Here is a 20,432-nt window from a genome sequence, read left to right as displayed (position 1 = left end):
CTGAGGAGGAAAGACTTTCCTCTTTGTCTTCTATTTGGAGGAAAATTCTAAATAACCTGAAAAATATGGGCAACAAGTATAAGCGTGTGGCTGACAGGAGACATATGAATGGTCCAGACCTGAGAGTGGGTGATTCTGTGTGGCTGTCCACAAGAAACATTAAGATTAAGGTACCTTCTTGGAAGTTGGGCACAAGATTTATTGGTCCATATAAGATCATTGCCATTGTTAACCCTGTAGCCTTTCGTCTTCAACTTCCTCAGGCTTTGAAAATTCATAACGTATTTCATAAGTCATTGTTGAAAAAATTTGGAGAACTTGTTGAGCCATCCTCCTTGCCTCCCGCTCCTTGTCATGGTGGATGGTAATTTAGAATTTCAGATCAACAGGATTGTGGACTCCGTGGACTGTGGTTCTCTGTAGATCCCTCCAGTATCTAGTCCACTGGAAAGGGTACAGAGGGGATGTGAGTTCCAGCGGCCAATGTTAATGCTAATCGTTTTGTGAGGGTCTTTCACAGAGCTCATCCTGATAAGGTCAGTCCTGGATGCCCGGTGGTCACCCGTAGTGCTGTCACGGTCCCTTCAAGGACAGAGGTCAGGAGATCAAGGAGACTGGCGGAGGAATCAAACAGCCTCTTTGATTACTCTTTATTCAGTGTTTGTGACCTCATCCCCTGTTTCAGGTGTAGCTTAGTACTCTTTACTCTACCCTATTTAGTGTTGCCCCACCCTTCTGACTGTGCGGTAGATAGCTTCATTTGAGTTTGGCAGAGCTGGTGTGATGTCGTCTCTGGTATACCTGCTCGTCCATCACTACAGAAGTTAAGTATCGAGTTTGTTTGTGTTTTGCTTTTCCTTCATGCTTGTTGTTACTAGGCCTCAGGGAGACGCCTGTTCCTTCATCGGGGAAGGAATGGGTTGCCTCAGCTCTGACAATATTCTTAGGGATCTCTAGGGTCTCCAGGGTCCCAGGTTACAGGGTATTGGCATTTCTACCTTCAAGGGATGCCCATACAGTTAGGAGTCAGGGCCAGGAGTAGGGTTAATAGGAGGTGACATTTTCCTTTCCCTAGCATTGAGGCCTAGTGGCTTTCCCTTTCCCTCCTGGTTGCCAGTTTGGTGTTTCCTCCTATACTTCATCCGTGACAATCAGGCAGTAAAAACATCATACCTGGCCCTTTCAATCAAAGTGGAGACAGACTGGCAGAGGTGACATTTTCCTTTCCCTAGCATTGAGGCCTAGTGGCTTTCCCTTTCCCTCCTGGTTGCCAGTTTGGCGTTTCCTCCTATACCTCATCCGTGACAATCAGGCAGTAAAAACATCATCATACCTGGCCCTTTCAATTAAAGTGGAGACAGCATGGCAGTTGCAGAGAAAGAAGAGCCTCTAGGTGTAGCAGCAACACCCTTGTTGACCCAAGAGGCTCATTTGCATATATAAAAACTTTATTTTTCTCAGCAAGGCAGGCACCTATAATAATGGAACCAACACAGATGCCTTCAGCTGCATACTTGGCTTGGTCATCTTCTTTCAGTTTTTCTCCACCTACAACATTGAGTCACTTCTATGTTTTTGACCCCAAGGACACTTTGAGATCGCTATCTACTCCTGGGCAGGATGCTGATGGGCATTGTAATTGAAAAGCACTTTTTTGGTGAACCACTTAGTTTGGCCTGTGTTATACACTGTATATGGATGGAATATTGGTGGTAGTGAAAAGTTTTAACTGCTTTGAACGTGCCAAAAAGCTAAGCTGAGGGATGACTTCACATCGCGGGTGTCCTAACTATCATATACCTCAAAGTATATCTGTAAAGAATAAATCAAGGCAACTGGACTTACTGTAGATTTCTTGAAAACGTTTCACTCGTTCTTCCAACGAGCTTTCTCAATTCTGAGTGACTGTACAAGAATTCTCTGGGAATAAATATGTAACTGAATAAACATCTGGTAATTATACCCAGCATGGGGTCAGAGGTAATTATAACCAACATGGGGTCAAAGGTGTTGATTCCAGTATTCTAATTGGAGTCAGTAGGGGATAATGACCTCCCAGAAAAAGGTGTCAAGACAGCATTGTATGTGGCAGACAATAGATGTCTAACCCCCCCTCCTCTATTCAAGCTTGGCTTCTCCATTTTTACGTAGATGGCCTCCTTCACACCTCGTTTGTACCAATCGGACTCCTTATCCAAAACACGTATTATTTCAGCCACTGAAGCCTCAATCCACAGCAACAAAGTACCACACGGTGAGGCTGAACAACTTCGCTTAAAGTGTCTGCAGCTCTGGCCAGTGCCAAACCACCTCCTTCAAACTTGGTTTCTCCATTTTTACATAGATGGCCTCCTTCACACCTCGTTTGTACAAATCGACCTCCTTATCCAAAACAGGTACTTGACTGTCTTCAAAGGTGTGACCTGTTCCTTTTAGATGTAAGTACACGGCTGAATCTTGGCCAGAGGTTTTGGCTCTTCTATGCTGAGCCATACGCTGATGTAGTTGTTGTTTTGTTTCGCCAATATACAGTTCTGAGCATTCCTCATTGCACTGGACTGCGTACACAATGTTGTCCATCTTGTGTTTAGGCGTTGGGTCTTTTGGGTGAGCCAGTTGTTGCCTCAGTGTGTTGCTGGGTTTAAAGCAGACAGGGATGTGATGTTTATTAACATGCTTCTCGCCCTCACTGGTAGTCTTGGTGCTTTTTCTTCTCCTTCCTTCTGTTTTGACAAAGGCCCAATCTGGATACCCACAAGTTTTAAGTGCCACTCTGAGGTGTTTGAATTCCTTTGCCTTGGCCTCTGTGCTGGTGGGGATTTTCTCTGCCCGGTGGTGTAGAGTCTGGATGACTCCCAGTTTGTGGTCTAGAGGATGGTGGGAATCAAATACCAGGTACTGGTCTGTGTGTGTATGTTTTCGATAGACCTCTATTCCCAGCTTCCTTTCCTCTTCCACTCTTATAAGACAGTCCAGAAATGCCAGATTGTTGTTCTGCATATCTTCCCACGTGAAATTGATGTTATGATCCACTGAGTTGATGTGGTCGGTGAAAGCCTGTAACTCTTGTTTATGAATTTTAACCCAAGTGTCATCCACATATCTGAACCAATGACTCGGTGTAATTCCCATGAAAGTGGTCAGGGCTTTCCTTTCTACTTCCTCCATTTACAGGTTCGCTACAATAGGTGAGACTGGTGATCCCATAGCACAGCCATGTTTTTGCTTGTAGAACTTGTCCTTATACTTGAAGTAGGTGGTACACAGACAACGGTCCAGTAAGGCACACACTTGGTCTGGGCTAAGTTCTGTTCTGCAGCCTAAGGTGTTGTCTAGTAGCAACTGTTTCCTGACCATTTCAATTGCCTCTGTAGTGTGTATGCAGATGAAGAGGGATGTTACATCATAGGAGACCATTGTTTCTTCTGTGCCCAATACCAAGTTCTGGATTTTGGTGGTGAAATCCTGAGAGTTCTATATATGATGTGTGTTTCCAACCAAGGGCGCTAGGATTCTGGCTAAGTATTTTGCCACATTGTAGGTCACAGAGTTGATGCTGCTGACAATTGGCCCGAGAGGGGTCCCATCCTTATGTATCTTAGGAAGTCCATAAATACATGGAGGGGCTTCCCCAGGGTAGAGGCGATGATACATGGCCCAATCAATGATTTTGTCCTTTTCTAGTTGTTGTAGTAGTTCTATAACCTTCTTCTTGTAGCCACTGGTTGGGTCTCGTCTTAGGGCCTCATATGTGTTGTTGTCATCCAGGAGTGTGGTCACCTTGGCATCGTAGTCAGATGTATTTAGTACAACCGTGCATCTTCCTTTATCCACAGGCAGGATTGTGATGTTTGTGTCTTTCTTCAGGGATGTAACCGCCTTCCTTTTTTCTCTAGTCAAGTTTGAAGGAGGTGGTTTGGCACTGGCCAGAGCTGCAGACACTTTAAGCGAAGTTGTTCAGCCTCACTGTGTGGTACTTTGTTGCTGTGGATTGAGGCTTCAGTGGCTGAAATAATACGTGTTTTGGATAAGGAGGCCGATTGGTACAAACGAGGTGTGAAGGAGGCCATCTACGTAAAAATGGAGAAGCCAAGCTTGAATAGAGGAGGGGGGGTTAGACATCTATTGTCTGCCACATACAATGCTGTCTTGACACCTTTTTCTGGGAGGTCATTATCACCTACTGACTCCAATTAGGATAATGGAATTAACACCTTTGACCCCATGCTGGGTATAATGACCTCTGACCCCATGCTGGGTATAATTACCAGATGTTGATTCAGTTACATATTTATTCCCAGAGAATTCTTGTACAGTCACTCAGAATTGAGAAAGCTCGTTGGAAGAACGAGTGAAAAGTTTTCAAGAAATCCACAGTAAGTCCAGTTGCCTTGATTTATTCTTTACAGATATACCATGACTTGGATAAATGAGAACCTTCAGAGACATATACCTCAAAGAGAATATATATAAGTTCAGGTAGACCTTGTGGTGATAATCCTGAGAGACAGAGATACAGCACTAAGAGAGTGTCACGGACACTCCCGTAACAGGTGCAAGGAGATCAGAGAGACTGGCAACACTTGGGTTAATCTGACTGGTTCCTTGTGGATCATTTGTGTATGTGTGGTTTTGGTAATGACCACACCTCTTGCAGGTGTTGTTGGTTTGGTCATTTAACTTCCCCTATTTATTACTGCTTACCCCTCTTGGGGTGCAGTTTATAGCTTCAGTTTCTGGACTCTGGGCTAGCTGGTTGTTGGATCTTGGTTGAGCTCCTGGCGTTGCCTTTGCTCCATGTGAAGTTAAGTGTTGTCTTCCTTATTTATATTTTGTTTGTTGTATTTCCCTGTCTTTTGGATCTAAGCCTGAGGGAGACTCCTGTTCATCCTTCTGGTGGAGGAATGGGTTGTCTCAAGTCCTGTCACTATACCAGGGTGCTGAAGGGTGTGTTAGGGCTCTAGGTTTCTGTGTATGAACTTTCCTACCATTGAAGTCAGTTCATACTGATAGTTAGTCAGGACTTGGATTAGGGTTGTTCTAGGAGGTGACCTTCTCCTCTACCCTAGTTTCCAGGCCGAGTTCCTGGCCCCTTTCCTCCTGTGCTCAGTGTGGAGTTTCCCACCCACACCGCATCCGTGACAGAGAGTGAGTTGGGAAATCCTAAAGATTCCTGCATATACAGTGCCTTGCAAAAGTATCCACCCCCCTTGACTTTTTTCGTATTTCGGTGCCTTACAACCTGGAATTAACATGGATTGTTTGAGAATTTGCATCATTTAATTTACAGAACATGCCCACAACTTTGAAGATTTTTTTATTTATTTATTGTGAAGCAAACAACAAATACTGTAGGACAAAATAACAGAAAAAGTCAATGTGCATAACTATTCACCCCCTGAAGTCAATACTTTGTAGAGCCACCTGTTGCGGCAATCACAGCTCTAAGTCGCTTTGGATAAATCTCTATGCACTTGCCACATCTTATCGCTGGGATTTTTGCCCATTCCTCTTTGCAAAACTGCTCCAGCTCCTTCGAGTTGGATGGTTTGTGCTTGTGAACAGCAATCTTTAAGTCTGACCACAGATTTTCTATTCGATTTAGATCTGGGCTTAGACTAGGCCATTCCAACACATTTACGTGTTTCCCCAAGTGTTGCTTTAGCAGTGTGTTTGGGGTCATTGTCCTGCTGGAAGGTGAACCTCGTTCCTAGTCTCAAATCACGCACAGAGTGGTACAGGTTTCGCTCAAGAATATCCCTGAATTTAGCACCATCCATCTTTCCCTCAACTCTGACCAGTTTCCCAGTCCGGGCTGATGAAAAATATCCCCACAGCATGATGCTGCCACCACCATGTTTCACTGTGGGGATGGTGTTCTTTGGGTTTTGTGATGTGTTTGGTTTGTGCCAGACATAGCGTTTTTTTGATGGCCGAAAAGTTAAATTTTAGTCTCATCAGACCAGAGCACCTTCCTCCATACATTTTGGGAGTCTCCCACATACCTTTTCGCAAACTCACAACGTGCCTTTTTGTTTTTAGCTGAAAGTAATGGCTTTCTTCTGGCCACACTGCCATAAAGTCCAACTCTATGGAGCGTACGGCTTATTGTTGTCCTATGTACAAATACTCCAGTCTCTGCTGTGGAACTTTGCAGCTCCTCCAGGGTTACCTTAGGTCTCTGTGAGTTTTGGTGGGTGGCTGTCTCTTGGCAGGTTTGCTGTTGTGCCGTGTTCTTTCCATTTGGTTATGATAGATTTGATGGTGCTCCTGGGGATCATCAAAGATTTGGATATTTTTTTGTAACCCAACCCTGACTTGTACTTCTCAACAACATTGTCCCTTACTTGTTTGGAGATTTCCTTGGTCTTGATGGCAGTGTTTGGTTAGTGATGCCTCTTGCTTAGGTGTTCCAGCCTCTGGGACCTTTCAAAAAGGTGTGTATATGTAATGACAGCTCATGTGACACTAAGATTGCATACAGGTGGACATCATTTCACTAATTATGTGACTTCTGAAGGTAATTGGTTGCCCCAGAGCTTTTTATGGGCTTCCTAACAAAGGGGATGAATACATACGCACATTCCAATTTTCTGTTTTCTATTTCTAAACAATAGTTTTATGTATATATTTTTCTCATTTCACTTCACCAACTTAGACTATTGTGTTCTGATCCATCACATAAAATTCTGATTAACAAAACATTGAACTTAAGGCTGTAATGTAACAAAATACGAAAAAAAGTCAAGGGAGGTGAATACTTTTGCAAGGCACTGTAGCTACCTAGCTGTGGAAGTAAGTGGCATTAGTCATGAAGGTGCCTCACCTCAGGACCTAGATAGGTCTGTGATGAAGCTTAAAACTGCAAAGAAGTAGAGGATGGATCATAGGTGTGAGAAGAAGCTACCTAGCCTTCACCTGCTAACAGCATTCTGGCTTGCATATCACATACCTGTGACCAAAACCAGATAGCTAAGGCTTAATATGCCATGCACATCGACAGGAGTTAGGTTCAACACAGCCAAAGGAGAGAGTAAGCTGTTGCCTCTAAATGGGAATTTGTATAGTTACTTGTTGCCACTATCTAATGCTACATTCACATAACTGTATATTTAATCAATGTCCAAACCACATTTTTTGCTGGTTGCACACGGACCCATTCATTTCTGTGAAGCCCATTAATTTCTATGAATGTGTAGCCATGCCGTAATATATAGAACATGTCCTATTCTTGTCTGTTTTGCGGCATTATTGCAATATGCTCGCGACTACATCTGTATTTTGCAGATCCACGATTTGTGACTAGGGATGAGCGAACTTGCAGTTTGCAAGTTCGGGTTCGGAATCCGAGTTATGTGACAATTCTGTTATGGATTCCGTTACCACAGACTATAACGGAATTCTAGACTGTACCATCACTGGATAGGTTATCCATATATTGGTCTCTTTAAAGGGGTTCTCCAGGAATTAAAAAAACACTTAAATATTATTTTATAATAAATATAGTCTCAAATACCTTTCATTACTTAGAATGGCTTGTTTTGTCTTTGGAGCAATCATTCGGAGAAAGAAAATGGCCGCCGTCTTATAAGTGCACACTAAACCTGTCCTAATCACACAGCAGGACAAGATACTTCACCGCAATGAGCCATAGTGCTGTCTCATCCCCCTCTCTGCTCTGCTTGTAAGGAATCATGGTACTGAATACAGGTGAATCTCTGTGGGAATGGAGAAGATGAGGAGACATGAGAGGAGGGTTAGGTGAGGCTAATGAGCAGCAGCACTTGTATGTAGTCTCCATTGCCACAGCCCCACATTACCACAGTCTGTCCTGTCCGTCCTCTCTGTACTTCATGTCTCCTCATCAACTAAATTCCCCAGAGATTCAGCTAAAGTTCTTATCATCTGCATTCAGGATCATAATCACTGACAAGTAGAGCAGAGAGGAGGATGAGGCAGCTCTTTACCTCAGTGTTGTAAAGTAACTTGTCCTTAGGTGTGATCAGGACAGGTTTTGTGTGAACTAATGGGACAGCGACCATTTTGTTTCCCCTGATGATTGCTCCCCAGAAAAAATGAGCCATTATAAATAATGAAAGGTATTTGAGAATATATTTATAGTAAAGTAATATTGAAGTATTTTCATTTTCTTAATTCCCGGAGAACCCCTTTAATTCTAAAGCTTAGCCAATTTCCCACCCTGCCCCAAATGGCAGCTTTGTCTGTTTTGTCCTGGAAGTGCTGTTGTCACAGCTGAGGATGGGGGAAACCCTCAGCCGTGTGATGCCAGGTGATGTTGTGACTACTCGGCCATGAGAACAGGATAGGGAGCAGGTCACCTCCTACAGCATCCCTACCCTGACCCTAACTCCTAACCTGCATGGGCCGACCTTTAAGGTAGGAGGACCCATGCGCAGGAACCTCGGAGCCCTGTCTTACCCTCCGCAGATCCCTGAGCTAGGAGCTGGGTAAGACGACCTACTCATCCTTGGCACGGAGGAGCAGGAGTCTCAATGGCCAAGCTGTTGGGAAAAGGGGAACACAAACAGCTATACGGGAATGGCAAGCGAACGAGAAGTTCCACCAACCTGCCACAGCCTTGCTGACTGGATCCCTAAGCAAACAGGAATCCAGAACCGTATGCTGCACCAAAACACATAGGAAGGTCCCAACAGAACATATCCTAGACCTCACATACAAAATCAAACACAGCAAGACATAAACATAGCAACAATACTTTATGACCACAGGGGTGGCTCTCACTGGCAAGGAAGATGGAGGTCACAGGAGGCTGCTCCAGCAAGCATGGCTGAAGCAACCCACTGAGCCATGCTAACAGTGAGGCTTTATAGGCCAAGAAGCCACACCCCACAGTCAGACACACCCAGTGACACAACACACACGCTGGGAAGGGAGTTAACCCTTCCAGCACCACAGAAGGGAAAATACCACTTAAAGGGGAAGTGCACACAAACTAAGATCACACTGTGGCTGTTGCCGCAGGCAACGACATGGGTGGCAGCCGTCCTGGGAGACAGCCCACAGGCCAGGACACTGCCACCACATGTACAACATACCAAACGTTGCCACGGGCAGCCACAGTGAAAGGAAGATGTCAAAGTGCACACCAGAATACAAAGTGCACACCAGACATACAAACGTGCATCCCCACACGCACACAACTCCGAGGGAACCGCACACATAGCTGTTGTCCGCGGCAACCGCACTTGAGGCAAACCACATCAAGCCTCAAGCTGCGGTTGAAACAACTACCCAAACCGCGGGCAACTGTATGCGGCTCCCAAGGAGTCACGGCCATAACCGTGGCCGTGACAGCTGTCTGGCACATTTCTTGCTCATTCATTTCATAAAAATATTCTGCACATCAGCATTTTCAGGACATGCATATTATATAATGTGCACTCCCGTTTGAGCTATCTGTGTACGGATTACTGATCATTACATCACCTACTCGTGGAGGAAAATCAACAATGCATCATTAGTTTCCCAACATGAATTTGACGGGATATATTATCAATCTCTGTTTTTCTGAGAAGCAATTTCCTGTTAATCAAAAATAAAATGAGAAAAGCTTCATTCTGTTTCTAACGCCGTGTTAGAAAATAGCACAAATCTGCTGGGAGTGTCTGCGCTGTGGATTAATGAAACAAATCTCGTTTTCTTTTTCTCTTTTTTATTTATTTACTTTTCTATTTAGCACAAGGCCGCAACATAACAAAATGTGAAAAAAAGTGAAAGAGTCTAAACACTTTCCGAATGCATTGTTTACCTATACACACTACAGAAATACTGGTAAAGATCATTATCATAGCATTTAGGTTTTCACTGCCAGAAGACAAGCCCTCCATAACTAATACCAAATGTATGGAATATGGTTATTGTTGGCATTTAGTAGTAATGTTAAATGTTTAATGTAACCTGAAACAGCCTCTAAGTATCCATACTTCAGCCCCTGCCAAAGCTAATGTAAGGGAACCAAGTAAGGTGTAAGAAAAGAAGATTTCATTAGCAGAAAAATGTGTTTGTACAGCATTAAACAATATTTCTTCTGCCATGAAAAGCATATTTTACCATAATACAGGCAGTTAACATTTTAGGAAGGAAAGGCACAGCAAGACCTTTTTAAAACAGAAGATATTTACATAGAGCACTTCAACTATATTTTTAAAGAATAGAACTTAAATCTTCCTTAAAGCAAAGATGACAGAAATAAATTACAAAGTCCACGTATAAGTTTCTGCTAAATAATTATGCTTAAGATATCATATCAATATGAATTATAGGGATATTAAAAGACACCAGGGAGATCCATGATTGTAAAAAAAAAGGAAAAGACTGAGGAAAACCAAAAATGTATCACAAAAAGACAAACGTTTTAAAGTGAAGTGTAATAAACAGGGGCGGACTGGAAACGGGAAAAAAAAATTTAGGTGTTGTAGGGGAGTCCAAATTGACAGAAGGCAACACAAGTAGGCAGGGACAGCAATATCATAGTGCAGCACAAAATACTGCCCCAGCAAAACCCATAGTCAATGGGGCTGGTGGGCATTCTGGTACCTTCTGGCAATCCTGGATCCAGAGAGCTCCGGCAGGTTGTTCTCTGCCAGAACAGCCTGATGGAACTCCTGCCGGCAGTGTGAAAGAAGCCTAAGTTCATTTACAGATGGACAGTCTTGGTATGGACAGGTTTGGGATCTGCATAAAAGGCATGCTGGTGGTTAAGCAGCCCCAAAATAGTTGACAGGTTCCTTTTTAAGTAGCATTGCCATACAATGTCAATACCACCATATAATGCTGTATTAATACTAACATACAGTGACCATATAACAGCTCTATACAACAAGCAATTGATTTCATAACAATTCATATTATTGCTATACAATGTCTCAATAATACTGCTGTCAAATAAATATTAAGGTTCACGATGGCTACAAGATGTTACACTCCCTATGAAAGAATGAAATATGCAGTACAAACCGGTGATATATAGTGAAGGCATGCTGAGAATTTGCAAATCTGCTGCATGCCCTACCATTTGTGAAGATTTCTTTGTGCAGCATGTGGTTTTATAAAACTCTATTCTCAAGCATTATTCTGCAGTCTGTTTTGAAATCTGGTAATCTGCAACAAATCTGCCATGTCTGAACCTTGCCTTAGAGAACAGCTGTAAGTGACTATCTCTAAAATAGCAAAGTCCTTGGACTATTGTCTAACTAGGAGAGGTCATCAAGGTTTGATCGATAGGGGTCTAACCTCCTGGACCCCTGCCATTAATGATAATCAAAGGTCCATGACTGCATACATAGGCGCGGCTGCTCATCCATATGGCTGGCTGTGCCTGGTACAACAGCTAGTATAGGACACGCTGCAGTACTAGGCACAGTCGCCTCGCATTTTCACCCTTGCTGTATGTTTTTGGTTACTGCCGTGTTTTATTGCACCGTTCTATGTCCTACCTAGGCCAATGAATGGGTGTACTCCAATATGCATTGTAGATTTAGGGCCATGTTAGGACCATGCAAAATTTCTGTAAATATGACCCAAAAGCACAAAACAGAGTGGAAAACTACATATTTTACCAATGTGCTCCTGTGTCGTTCCATCCCTACCTGAGTTGTGTAGCCCCCTGGATTGTCCTTGTAAGCCCACAATGCTGGATATTGCAAAGCCTGCACTTAGCCCGGCCATTAAGATTTCTTTCCTGTCAGCTATGCAAGCATGTAAAACGCTAATTGACTTGAATGAGTTTTGTAAGGATTAGAATAATGTCAAATGTTCACTGAAATCCAAAGTGACATGGCATGTCTGCACATCGGAGGCACAGGGCAATAATGACAGCAAAGGCTTATAGGATATAGAAAATGGAGCGTGCCCCGCACTCAGGACGAGGCAGAGAGGCCTTTACATCCAAGACACCGGAATGGGAGTTAAAGGCTATGTACACCTTCAGAGGGAAGTTTTCTATATGATTGCATGCTACTCATTTTTGGCTAAAAATCTTTTTTTCAATTGACCTTCATTAAAAATATTGAGCTGTTCTGTCACAAAGGGTTAACTGTTTTTCTAGCTGTGTGAATGGCACTTTTACATTCACTTTGTGCCGGTCAAATAATCCTTATGTCTAAACTATTGAGAGGTCATAAACACTTATTTAAGCCACATTCTTATCAGTAAAATAAGAACTGAGCTATAAGGAGTGTTTTTAGTCAGAGAGCAGAAATAAGGAGTCCATCATCATGTATTCTGACGGAAAAGACAGAAAATCCAAAGGCTGCTACTAGAGCACCTCAGCTCTGTACACAAAAAAAGATGCCCTATTTTCAATAAATATTTTTAGCTCAAAATTAGTACAATGCAATAATAAAAACAAATTGCCCCCAAAGGCGTACATAGCCTTTAAAGGCTGTAAACCTTCAGGAGCAATTTTTGTTACGCATGCATTTTGCTCATAACAGGCTAAAAATTATATTTTCAGTTGGCCTTTATTAACATTTTTCAGGAGTTTTTATCCTAGAGGGTTAGGGAAAATTCACACAACCCTAAAGCCTCCGTGTTCATATTGCAGATCTAGATTTGCAATATCTAATGGCTGGTGCGTGAGGGGTTAGCCACCTTTCTGGGTGTAGTCACTAGGTGCTTCTTATACCTGTGACTGGAGGCCAGGAGTCAGTTGTACTCCAGCCTTGATGTGTGCTGGAGTTATGCTTCTGGTCTGGATTTGCCATCTTCCAGTGTGAGGACCACCTAGTGGGACATCAATGTTTTCCAGATGTTTTCCCGTATCACCTTCCCTTCCTATTATGTCTCTATGTGTAGTGTTGTTTGTTTGGGTTGGTGTTTGATGTCTAGTTGTTGTTACATGTCTGGTGGTGTTTGTTGTCCAGCATGTTTGCTAGACATCCCCCTGTCTATCTTTTGTCGCCTCAGGAAGGGTCTGCCTGTCCCTTTCCTTGCAGCTTGGCCGGTAGGACTCCTGTTCATCCGTGTCTGGGATGAACAGGTTGTTTCTGCCCTTTCTCCATTGAGGGATTATCAGGGCGACTCAGGGCCCCAGGTTCCTAGGTATGAGTCGTCCTACCTTCCAGGTGTGCTCATACGGTTAGGAGTCAGGGCAAGGATTAGGGAAACTGTAGGAGGTGCCCTGCTCGCTTATCTCAGCTCCCAGGCCTAGTTGCTACCCTGCCTGCTCCACATTGTATGGTGGGGGGTTCCCCCACTCCCCACCGTGACACCCTATTTCTCTGTCTACCTCACTTAGGTGGTCACACATGCTCAGTTCCATACTTCAACTGCCACCAGTCCGATCTTCTTTTAGAAGCTTTCACAGTGACAGAGAGTGTCACGGCCATGGTTATGGCCGTGACTCCTTGGGAACCGCATACAGTTGCCCGCGGTTTGGGTTGTTGTTTCAACCGCAGCTTGAGGCATGATGTTGTTTGCCTCAAGTGCAGTTGCCGCGGACAACAGTGATGTGTGCGGTTCCCTTGGAGTTGTGTGTGTATGCACTTTTGTATGTCTGGTGTGCACTGTGTTTTATGTTTGGTGCGCACGGACATCTTCCTTTCACTGTGGATGCCCGTGGCAACGTTTGGTTCGATGTATACATGTGGTGGCAATGTCCCGGCCTTCAGGCTGACTCCCAGGACATGGTTGCCACCCATGTCGTTGCCAGCGGCAACAGCCACAGTGTGTTTGTTGATTGGACACTTCCCCTTTAAGTTGTGTTTTCCCTTCCCTGGTGCTGGAAGGGTTAACTCCCTTCCCAGTGTGTGTGTGTGTGTCACTGGGTGTGTCCGACTGTGGGGTGTGGCTTCTTGGCCTATAAAGCCTCACTGTTAGCATGGCTCAGTGGGTTGCTTCAGCCATGCTTGCTGGAGCAGCCTCCTGTGACCTCCATCTTCCTTGCCAGTGAGAGCCACCCCTGTGGTCATAAAGATATTGTCATTATGTTTATGTCTTCTTGTGTGTGATGTTGTATGTGATGTTCTGTTGGGACCTTCCTTGTGATTTTGTGCAGCTTACGGTTCTGGGTTCCTGTTTGCACAGGGATCCAGTCAGCAAGGCTGTGGCAGGTTGGTGGAACTACTAGTTTGCCTGCCATACCCGTAAAGCTGTTTGTGTTCCCCTTTTCCCAGCAGCTTGGCCATTGAGACTCCTGCTCCTCCGTGCCTAGGAGGAGTAGGTCGTCTTACCCTGACTCCTAGCCCAGGGACCGGACAGAGGGTGAGTTAGGGATCCGAGGTTCCTGAGCATGGGTCCTCCTACCTTAAAGGTCGGCCCATGCAGCTAGGAGTTAGGGTCAGGTTAGGGACGCGTTAGGAGGTGACCTGCTCCCTAATCCTGTTTTCATGGCCGAGCAGCCTACATCATCGGGCATCGCACGGCTGAGGGTTTTCCCCATCCTCAGCCGTGACAGAGAGAGAGAGAGCTGCAGCAAAAACAACATGCTCCCTGAGCTGTGATAGGCAGAGAGCTGTAACACAAAGGACATGCCACATTACCTGTGATACGGAGAGCTGCAAGAGAAAGTACACACCTTCTAGGTTGTGATAGGGAGAGGCTACAGCAGAAAGAACATGTATAACATCCCAGAGTATGTCACTAAACTTTGTCTCGCTGCTACAACATGTCAGGTGTAAATGTATTGTCATCTTGTGTAATTTAACTGTGCATTCTCATCATTATATGTATTTTCCAGGCCTGTATTATGTATTTGCTGTAATTTCCCTGTCCGTCAGCAATATGTTTAGCAGTCCATAGCCAGTTTAGTATACCTAGCCTGGAATAGTCCATCCCAGTCTAGCCTCCCCTATGTGAGCAAAAGTGGGATGTTCCCATGTCCTGTCTCATGAGGAGGAGAGGAAGTTTAGTGAGTGTGTTCCAGCTCTCCCTGCAAGGGGAAAGGCTGTGTTAGTAGGAGCTCCCAGAAAATAGGGATCCCAAATCAGGACCCTGTCTTGGTTGAGACCAGAGAACTTTCCCAGCCTGAGCCATCAGCCTCAGCTGGTTGACAAGCAGGCAGCCACCTCCAGTCCTCCAGGAAAACCATTCCCTGTGAGTCAAGCTGTGAGTACATATCCAGAGTTCAGGAGAAGCCAAATTCCTCCTCAGCTAGTCAGGCCCATACCAAGCATAAGATAGACAGTGCAGAAGATAGATACCTGCCATATTCTCCAGGCATATGATCAGAAGCAGAAGAGATATTGATCCCTGCCACATATTGCCACTGACCTGTGATGGGGAGACAGGCAACAGCAAGGACAAACCCATTAAGCTGTGATAGGAAAAGAGCTACAGCAGAAAGGACATATCATTCAGCTGCCAGCTTGAAATAAATCTAGCAGAGCAATTAGAGCAATGAGTGGGGAGATCTCTGGATCTGGATCATTAATCATGAGATAACCCATTTGACCCAGGGGTGATGAAAGGAGGTGAGTGCAGACATGCGCCAAGTCCTCGGGTCCTTAGTAGAGTCATGTAAATCAGCACTAGAAGGGGGCCTTACTTTAATCATTTCTATGTGGGGCCCTCACCTCAAAGATACTTAAAGGGGTTGTCCGGCCACGTATATTAATGACCTATCGTCACGATGGGTCATCAATATCTGATCGGGGAGGGGGGGTTGGGGGGCCCGACACCCGACACCCGCTGAACAGCTGTTCGATGAGGAGCTGGAGCTCTATGTGAGCGCTGCTTTCTGTTCATTATGCTGTACGTCGTCCCAGGAGTACAGTGTAATGAGAATTACTCGCTCCGTTCACTTATAATTACACTACGCCACCGCTACAGGGGAGACACCACATAGTGTAATGACAAGGAACCGAAGCTCACATGGAGAGCCACCTTCTCTTCAAACAGCTGCTTGGTAGGAGTGCCGGCTATCGGAACCCCCGCCGATCAGATATTGATGACCTATCCTGACGATAGGTCATAAGTATATATGGCCGGATGACCTGTTTAATTTTGTATGTAGATTGTATCCACATATGTAAAGGCGATATAAAGGTGAACATCCACTTTTAGTCATTTGATATAAAGCACAGTTTATCCCCATTGTGTTTCTGAGGATGGGCCGGAGAGAGTAAAATGTTTTAATAACACCATCTCGCTCGCAGGAAAAGAAACAAAACCTGAAATAACTAAATCTTTCCAGAAACTGCAGACAGGATTTATGTGACTTCACAAAAACTTTATCTTCATTGTTCTGCTACATAAGACTGGAAACAATGGGGTAAAAAAATACGGAAAGAAAGGAAGTCAATTTGTCAACTTCACAAACACATTCTTGAACATTTTGGGAAAAGTCTATTTTACGCCTGCATAGTTTTACCTCACTTTTTTTGGCACACACTGTTACAAAAAAAAAATCTAATACGATTAATATTATCATGGCTGCCATTGTTGACATTGTTCAACGGGCCTTGGTGGACCAATAGTGGTCATTAAGCTGGTCCAATGTGCTTAGAACTGTTCTGGTTTAGGTGGTTCTCTGGCAGGGATGGGTTATAAAACATTTCTGGCTGCAGTGGGTTATCATCTTCATGCCCCAACGCTACTATGGCCCATATTAACTAAGACTGATTTGTTTTATATGCTAAAGTTCAAGGGGTATTCTGTTCATTTTAATTTATCCCCTACCCCTGGGATATGGGATAACTAGTAGATCTGCTCCCACAGGCTACTGGAATGATTATGAGATTGGTGGCACTCCTACTGCTGGGACCCCCACTGATCACAAGAACGGGAGCCCTGTACCCATAAGAGCCCCCAAAATATACAGAGTGGCAGGTTGAGCATGCCCACTGCCGCTCCATTCATCTCTATGAGACTGCTGGAAATGGCTTGGCTATGTCTGGAACATCCCATCAATAGGGTGGCAGAGTGCATGCTTGACTTGCCGTTTCGTTCATTTTGGGGGCCCCCATTCTCGTGATCGGTGGAGGTCCGAGTGGTAGGAACCCCATCAATCTTGTAGTCATTCCAGTATCCTGTGGGAGCAGATGTGAATAAAGCCTAACAGAACATTTTCTAGACTGGATACTGTTGTATCAAGGGGCACATTTATTAAGACCAACGTTTTAGACGCCGGTCTTAGTAAAGGCACATAGCTAGTAGAGGATCGGCCGAAGTTATGAAGAGGTGCATCCAGCACCACTTCTAAATGTAAGACCGATTGCTTGCTGTTTAACATTTAGACCATTTTCTAAACCTGAGGCCTCTTGCACACAAACGTATTTTCATTCTGTTTCCGTTCCATTTTTGGGCGGACCATATGCAGAACCATTCATTTCAATGGGTCAGCAAAAAAACTGAAGGTACTCTGTGTGCATTCCGTTTCCGTATTTCCGTATATCTGTTCCGCTAAATGATTAATCTTGTCCTATTCTTGTCCGCATTATGGACAAGGATAGTACTGTTCTATGAAGGGCCAGCTGTTCCGTTCAAGGATGTCATCCTTATTTTTTGCGGATCCGTTTTTTTTGCAGATCGCAAAATGTATACGGTCGTGTGCAAGAGGCCTAAAACAGGTGTAGAAAATGATGAATGAGACTGGCCTGCCGACCCGTCCCCTTCCCCACGTCACGCCTACAATTTTAGACTTGGCATGAGCGGGGAAAAGTCGCAGATAGTGGAACAACTAGCTGTTGTGCAGCAATATGCACCTGAAATACACCTAATTTAAGCATATTACAGATTAGTAAATTACCCCCCTAGTTGTCAGCGGAGAGCAGAACTACATGCTTCATCACCTATGAATGTAGATAAGAGTCTAATCTAGTAAAAATGGTCAGGAAGTAAAACATATGGGGAGAATTATCTCTCTGCACCACCTTTTTGGCGTGAAAAGTTTCAAAAAACATGTTTTAGACTTTTTAAAATGCCACTTGCGAGAAATATTGTTGCAAGTGATGCTGTGGTGTGGTGTGATGTGGTCATTGATAAATCTCCGCCAAAAAGTATATTAATAAATTGCAGAACTTTTAATTTATATAGAGATAAGGCTTCTATTTTATTTTATTTGGTTTTTTTTTGTTTGTTTTTTTAAATAAAACCATTCATAATGGGTTGATAAAGTAGATGAGATATTCCGGCTGGAGGAGCTCACCGCATGGATCGAAGGCACCCATGACCGCTTTGAGCATTTGTGGCTTCCTTGGCTGTGTTTTGAAAGATCCCTTAAGGTGACTCCGCCATGCATTAAACAGTGAGATTCTCTTCTCGCCAAGTTAGAGATATCATGAGGCATCCATCTCCTTTTGATAGGGACGATTTGCCAGTACGACCTTTAACACTAGCTTCTGCAGCTATTGCGCTCCTGGGATCAGTCTATCATTATATGTACTATCTGCACTGCATATTAGAACATATGTACCAGGCCACTGTCTACCTGAGAGCTTTCTTTATTTACATGGAAACAAACTGACTAGTTCTTCTGACTTGAATGTGTTAATTTCCTTGTATATGTTAACACTTTTATTCCAATAAACAAATATTTGTCTAAAAATAAAACCATTCATGTTATGTAAGTTAACAAGCGAGTCCAGTCCATCATAATCCTTACATTGGTTCTGCGCACAAGCAAAAAGGGCTGTACATCTGTTTTCGTGTATTCTCCATAACATATTAATTCTGGGGCATTGTATTCTTAGAATTGTGCAGAGTCCAGCTCCTCTGTTATTTCTTTGAGAAGTTTATGAATAGATTGACAAGAGGATGTTACCAGTTGGGGAGGGGTATCACTATATACAATGACTGCCCAATCAGTCCTTCCAGTGTCAGACTGTGTAGGTTTACAGCCCTTTCACAAGGGAAGTAGTCAGGGTTGGACTGGCCTACCAGAGTATCCTGTGATGGGCCTAAGTTTTGACACAATCATGGGCCCCTTATATTACAGGGCCCCTAAAGTCTAGCAGAAGATAATTTGGAATTGATCTTGGAATTAATAACCACTACATATCCTATTAACCCTTATAGCTGATAAGTCCTGAGAGTGGGCCCTCAGAATGATTTACTCTGGTCCAAGGAACTTTAGACCAACGCTGGAAGTAGTAACTCCTAGTTGTCAACTTATTTATACATTTCTAGAAGGAATAGCACAAAAAGAGCACAAATGCATTCTTAACAAAAAAATCTCCAGAATCATAATTTCATTGGGAATATACAGTAAATAAACTGGATGGCGCATGTGATATTTTTCATAAGCAAGGGGGTATCTACCATGGAGGCAAACCATGCGACTGCTATGGGGTCCTTAGAGGCGACCCAGCTCTCGTTGTTCCTATACCTCTTCTACTCGGGGCAAAAAACCTATGCAAAAGACTTCTCCCTGAAGGTACTGGGATCTGAGCAAGTAAGGGGTGAGGAATTAACCTCCTATAAAGGGAGTGGATGGGGATACACCTCGCCTTCTGTCCACGGTGGTAAAACTCAGCACTATAATGGAGGCCCATTTTTAACTCTGTTATGCCCTCGCACCCCTTTCCCATGTTCTCTACTGCTTATAACCAGCTTGCCAGAAAAAATACACTCATTGATGTGTTTTAAAGGGAATCTGTCTGAAGATTTATACATATGAAACTGGCAGACCTGTTACATGTGCTTTTGGCGGCTGAAGGCATCTGTGTTGGGCCTTGTTCATATGTGTCCGCATTGCTGAGCCTCTAGGATCAACACATTGACAGGCCCAGGCGTGATGATATTGACACTGCCTGGCCCTGTCAATTAAAGTGCAGACAGTTGCAGAGAGAGCAGAGCCTCTAGGTGTAACAGCAACGCCCCCGTTGCTCCTAGAGGTCCATTTGCATACATTAAAGCATAATCGCCAATGCAGACACATATGAACATGGGGCCAACACAGATGCCTTCAGCTGCCAAGCGCAGATGTAACTGGTCAGCCAGTTTCATAGGTACAGATCTGCTGACAGACGCTCTTTAAATACTGAAGCTTGACAAATTTTGAAAGAAACACAAGAAACAAAGAATTATCATTTCCACCATATAATATCTGTAACCATCTTATACATCACAGAGCCCATATGTGGATAGAAGAAAATCCTTATTACCGTGTGATTAAACAGCAGTCGTGTATTACTCTTTCTTCCACAAAGATCCCATGCTCCTCATTACTTTCCACCCGCCGCCCATCATGAAGCCAGTAAACATCGCTGGTGCCTCGCATATAGGTGGCGGTACAATGAAACGGCAGGCGATCTCCATGAAAAACGATCTGCTTCTGTGATGGGATTATTTGAAACATTGGCAATTCCTGAGGTTGATCTGTATTTTGTGGAAAAAAACAATATTCGTAATCGTAATCAATACTTATAGAGTTGTACTGCTGCTTACACCAGATCTGAACACATACATGATACACACAATGACTAGAACATGTATTGAAGATGCATTGCCTG

General features: G+C 43.9%; 1 protein-coding gene across 2 annotated transcripts in view; it reads right to left on the bottom strand.

Annotated features, from left to right (window-relative positions):
• Nucleotides 1–20,432, bottom strand: part of ADGRA1 (adhesion G protein-coupled receptor A1) — a 961,549-nt gene that overhangs the window by 704,556 nt on the left and 236,561 nt on the right. For both annotated transcript variants that reach the window (XM_044298088.1, XM_044298089.1), the window contains one exon: nucleotides 20,085–20,298. In XM_044298088.1, the coding sequence (XP_044154023.1) occupies nucleotides 20,085–20,298 (214 nt within the window). The remainder of the gene's footprint in view (nucleotides 1–20,084; nucleotides 20,299–20,432) is intronic.

The sequence above is a fragment of the Bufo gargarizans genome, chromosome 6 (genome assembly GCF_014858855.1).
Source record: "Bufo gargarizans isolate SCDJY-AF-19 chromosome 6, ASM1485885v1, whole genome shotgun sequence".
NCBI classification, from domain to species: domain Eukaryota; kingdom Metazoa; phylum Chordata; class Amphibia; order Anura; family Bufonidae; genus Bufo; species Bufo gargarizans.
The sequence above is the reverse complement of the archived record's forward strand: the minus strand, read 5'-3'. Positions and strand labels throughout refer to the sequence as shown.